The sequence below is a fragment of the Apaloderma vittatum genome, unplaced genomic scaffold (assembly GCF_000703405.1).
Source record: "Apaloderma vittatum isolate BGI_N311 unplaced genomic scaffold, ASM70340v1 scaffold1805, whole genome shotgun sequence".
Classification (NCBI taxonomy): Eukaryota; Metazoa; Chordata; class Aves; order Trogoniformes; family Trogonidae; genus Apaloderma; species Apaloderma vittatum.
The window spans coordinates 58560-63478 of NW_009715248.1; the positions used below are offsets into that span (position 1 = coordinate 58560).

At 40.3% G+C, this 4919-nt stretch overlaps 1 protein-coding gene across 1 annotated transcript; it reads right to left on the reverse strand.

The window, feature by feature from the left end:
• Window positions 1–3052: 3052 nt before the first annotated feature.
• TTLL2 (tubulin tyrosine ligase-like family, member 2) lies at window positions 3053–4717 on the reverse strand. The gene has a single exon (XM_009869025.1). The coding sequence runs from the start codon at window positions 4715–4717 to the stop codon at window positions 3053–3055; it is 1665 nt and encodes a 554-aa protein (XP_009867327.1).
• Between the last annotated feature and the right edge of the window lie 202 nt (window positions 4718–4919).

Below are 4919 nucleotides of genomic sequence, written 5' to 3' on the forward strand. Positions count from 1 at the left end.
TCGGGTTCTTTGGAGCAGAAGACACCAGCACGTACCAGGCCTTATCATAAGCTGTATGTTAGACCAGAACCTGAGCAGGAGTTGAGTGACCAGTCAGTTCTGGAAGTCCTTTCCAATGAAAATTATTCAATAATTATCCTAATCTAAGAACTCTGTCTCATGCATTTGAAGACAAGTAATGTTTGTTCCATCCTGGATGAAATAGCCCTTTCTTCTTACTCTAACCTATCCTCAGACCTCCTCTGTATTGCTTTTAGAATTAGCCTCTCAAACTTCTGCCTTTATTCTTCCAGTATTTCTGGTCAGTGAATCTCTCCAGCGTTAAGATTCTTTGGATGGCACTTGATACCTAGGGGGATTAATCATTTATCAGATGCTCTCAGCTGCCTTCCTCGTAGACTGCCTGTCCATCATCTATCTTGAATTTTTCCAAAGCACTGAAGCATTTCCCCTGTAGAGCTCAGCTCATTACCTGCCCATTGACTGAGACCAATTATCTCCTTATGTCCTTCAAATTCCTGTAGCAACGAACATACTCTCATAGCACGCTGCTTTAGCCTTTTCCCACACCCAAGTGCAAAATAATTGCAAGACTATGGAATTGCTCTTTCTTCTCTTCAGTTTCTACAGGGGTCAGACTATCAACCATTCAAATTACAGAGCTTCTTTGGAAGAAATAGATTCAATAGAGCAAGAACTGTTGCTAATATTGATCATACACATGCTTCAGCTTATAAATTTAATTATGATGTTGTGAATATCCATGCAGATCGATGTCAGCCAGTGTGATAATAAAATGGCATTGTTTTTTCTTTACTCCTGTATAACAATTTGTAAACCTCTGCTTTTCACTACCAAAATAATTTTTATGTGTTTTGTAAAAGGAAACTAATTAAAAGAAATTCAAGGTGTCATTCTTTTTTCCATGCATTTCACTAAGAATATCAGTTCAGCACTGCCTTATGCTGACAAATCTATGTTGATTTTCTTCTCAGTTAAGCATCATGAAAAATGTGAATGTGATTAATGATTTCAGTTTGGCTGAGAAATCATATGTGATGCTAATGTTTTCTAAAGGAACACTGGCTTTATTCTCAGGAATTTCTTTTAATAAAAGGCCCCTGGTTCTCCAGTTAACATACTACCATTCTCTCTGTGTCTATTGTAATACAGAAAACAGGCTTTGTTTGCAGCTTTTAGCCTTAAAGTTGGACCAAGGGAGGTTTAGATTGGATATTAGGAAAAATTTTTTTACCGAAAGAGCGGTGAAGTATTGGAACAAGCTGCCCAGTGAAGTGGTGGAGTCACAATCCCTGGAGGTGTTCAGAAAACACATAGACATGTTACTTTGGGAGATGGTTTAGGGGTCAAGGTAATGCTGAGTTCACAGTTGGACTTTATGTCTTCAAGGTCTTTTCCAGCCTTAATGATTCTATGATTAAATTGCTGTTTGCCATTCAATAACCTGTGTACACAATCCCTCCTAATTGTAAATTAAATAAGGAGCAATTTTTATTGTATGCTGCTTGCTCCTTGCTTCATTAAGCACTCTAGACTGTACTGGCAGGAACTCTAGACTGTACTGGCAGGAAGCATTTCTGCGTTTCTTCCACTTGTGAAATCAAAGGGTGAGGCTACTGAGGATTCCACAGTACTTTAGCCAAAACATGTCTGGCCACCAGCTTTACCACGTTTTTCAAGTGGTACTTTATAGTATAATAGCAAAGGGCCTACTGAAATAAAGGGCAGAAATTTGGTTTGAAAAGGAGACAGAAGAAAATCCTACATAAATGACAAGTTCTGTCAGGTACATTATAAGTGGGAGTCCTCCACAGACCAGTTATGACATATGCCACATTATTTTTCACAGGCTGGTTCTCCCACCCTGTCTTCTCCACCTTCCATTTGCATTAGCTAACCACCAGCAGTAACAGCTCTACCAGATCTAGTTCATAGGTGCAGGAACACAAATGACCCAAATTAAGTGTGACTGCACATGCACTTAAATTAGCAATACACGTCCTGACTTTACGTTTTTCTGTCCTAGAGGGTTTACAGTGAACAAACTTTTATGAATCCTTCAGGGAGATGGAATACAGCTGGGAAACCCCACTTCTCGGCTTTCTACAGGTTTTCTGGCATTAGTGGAAGCATGCTACAGCCAGCATTTGGCCTCAATTTTGACTTAAACTTAGAAACGTGGTGTCTTCTGAATAGTTACTTCCATTCTGACAGCTGGGGGCAGCAAAGCTGTACAAGGGAAGGGCAGTATCTCGACCATCATCCCAAATGCTTCAGTCCAGTGTTAGTATTTTTCAATGCACAGCTGATCGCTAGTCTTTATTGCAAACAAAATAAAGCTGCCTAACTACACCCATCAGGTGCTGAATGTCGAGTCTGTGAAAGAGAAGTTTGAGCCAGTATTCTGAATATGGTATTTGCCCTCTATCTCGGGAAGCCTATTTGTTTTTTTATTAAAAGTTTATCTGAAAGAATGCTGGAGCAGCATATAGATTTTTAAAAAATGTTAAAAATTAATTTTCATAAGAAATTTTCTACAGAAACCTACCGGTCATAAAATGAAAGTTATTTCATATTGTTGTTTCATACAATGCAAAATTAACTCTTGAAATTAATGTTGCAAAGCTCACTGAATTCTTCAAAAATGTCATAATTTTGTGCCAATCATATTACCTGCACTTTTGTAATCTGAGTGCATGTTGAATGCTCCTTGGTGTAAAGTGACCAGTTTTTCCAGTCTTAAAGCCCCATCAGTCAGGAAAAGAAAAGAAGCAAAGATCACTAAGAAAAAAAATAAAGGTTAGCACTTCTGAGGATGGTTTGAGAAATGCAGTTCTCTGTTATTATTCTGAGATTACTGTAACAATTACATTAATTTTTAAAAAATAATCTCTCATGGTAATTGCTAAATCACATTTTTAAATTGTATATGGTTCTGAGATATCTCTCTAATACAATTTCAGTGTATATCTACCTCCTTCCAGCTAAAGTTGTCATTTACGATGTATCTATATAACCTAACACAATGGAGTTACACAAAAGTTAAACAGCCTACCCTTTTCTTTGTTTTCTGCTCTTTTGATGGTAATTGTTTGCTCACTAATTTGTTTATTTCCTTTATGATGCTCTTTATATCTGTCCCATCTCTGGAAGCTTGAAATGCAGCTTCGTTGAAAGGAAAAACTAGGACAAAATCTCCTACACGAGGGATAGGCCTCTGGTCTTTCTCAGAGAAGAAATAGGGTCGTATAGGTAACCTGGAGTTGCAGAAGTCAGGTGAAGGTAGCCAGCGGCTGAGTTGGGCGGACTTGTGTGGAGAGTGCCTAGCTCCTGGGAGTTGTTTGTTTTTAGTTTCAGCTTTTGCAGGGGAGGGAATTTTTGGCAGGTTCATCCTTTCCCGCAGCTGGGAAGTCAGTGTTTTTCTTGGATGTGCTCTGGTGGTTTTCTTAGTCAGGGTAGCCACCTTACAAACTGATCCCCTTGCAGCCTGCAGGGCAGGTTGTACAGAAGAAGCAGAAGTACATTTAGCCACTTTTGGGCGAGTGAGTAAGCCTGGAGTCTTCTCAGTGGCACTCCCACCAGCTGTGCTCCAGGGCACCAGCCTTCTGCCAGCCTTTACCCTCTCCACTTGGTTTTGCCTGAAAGTGTCAATCTCCTTGTAGTTCAGCAGTTCAACAATGTCGTGAAGAAGTTTTCTTTTCACAGTGTAATCAATGGAACAGTCTAAACACAAGGCTGGACTGTAGTTGACCTCTAAAAGCCACGGCTTGAATTTGTTATCAATAAGGATGTCAAAGCCAAAGAGCTCAAAGCAATTGGAAGCCACTGGTAAGGGGGTTACAGCAAGCAGGGTGAGAATCACTATGTTATTGATTTTCTGCCAGAGGACTGTGTCATCAACCCCAAGTACTCGAAGGTAAGACCGAAGTTTGCTCAATGTCCATTTGCAGCCACCGCCAATTCCTTCTTTATACTTTTTATATGAAACTCCATATTTGTTGATGCTGGTGTTTGTTAGGTGGGCATAGATGTTGTCCAGAGAACTGAGGTCAAACTTTTCAGTGGCAAACCTCACCAGTCCTTCTTCGTAAGTATAAATGGTGAGGGGGCAAAAACTGGTGACACACACATAAAGGCGCAGATCCAGTTTGTACCCTGAAATGAGCAAAGGGTTGCTAATGTACTTCTGCACAATGACTGTACAGTCATATACTAAGTCCTTAATGTCTTGGAAAATAAGTATGCCCCTTCCACGGGAGAGATCCACAGGCTTGCAAATCCAGTAGGTAGGTCTTATGCCTGCTGACTGTCTCTCCTTGATGTATTCTTCTGTAAATTTGACATAGTCATTGGGCATGATGAATGTCACTGGACTAAATTCATACAGAGCTGATCCATAGGCTCCTTTCATACGTTTCAGATGTCTTGCCAAGTAGTCTTTTCTGGTGATCCGGACAGCTTCTGGGTAGTGGTTGAGTCTCTGCCATGGTTTAATGCTGTGGTGGTCTGTCATGCGGAAAGGTGAGTTCCGCCAGTAGAGGTTCCAGTCTGCATCATCTTGCTCGTTTTTGTCAAATTCGGTCCAGCCACGTTCCAGTAAAACCTCACGGACTATTGCAGGGACATTCGCATGAAGGCGGAACACTAATGGCCTCAAGATATCTCTTGTATCATAGTCATCTCCCACCATTTCCATCTTACTAGCTGAAAGAAAATAGAATCATCAGGAAGGAAACAATGAAATTAATGTCACAGGTTGTGCTAGCAGTCATCACCTTCACTGTATTCTTAATGCCTGTCACTCTCAACATATTCTCAAAGTACACTACCCTTGTGTGTTTCTGCAGTCCACAACTGAGATGTCAATGCCTGTGTTTAAAGATATCTAAAATAACATT

Coding starts and splice junctions, on each gene's coding strand:
- TTLL2 (XM_009869025.1), bottom strand. CDS start 4,717: ATGGAAATGGTGGGAGATGACTATGATACAAGAGATATCTTGAGGCCA.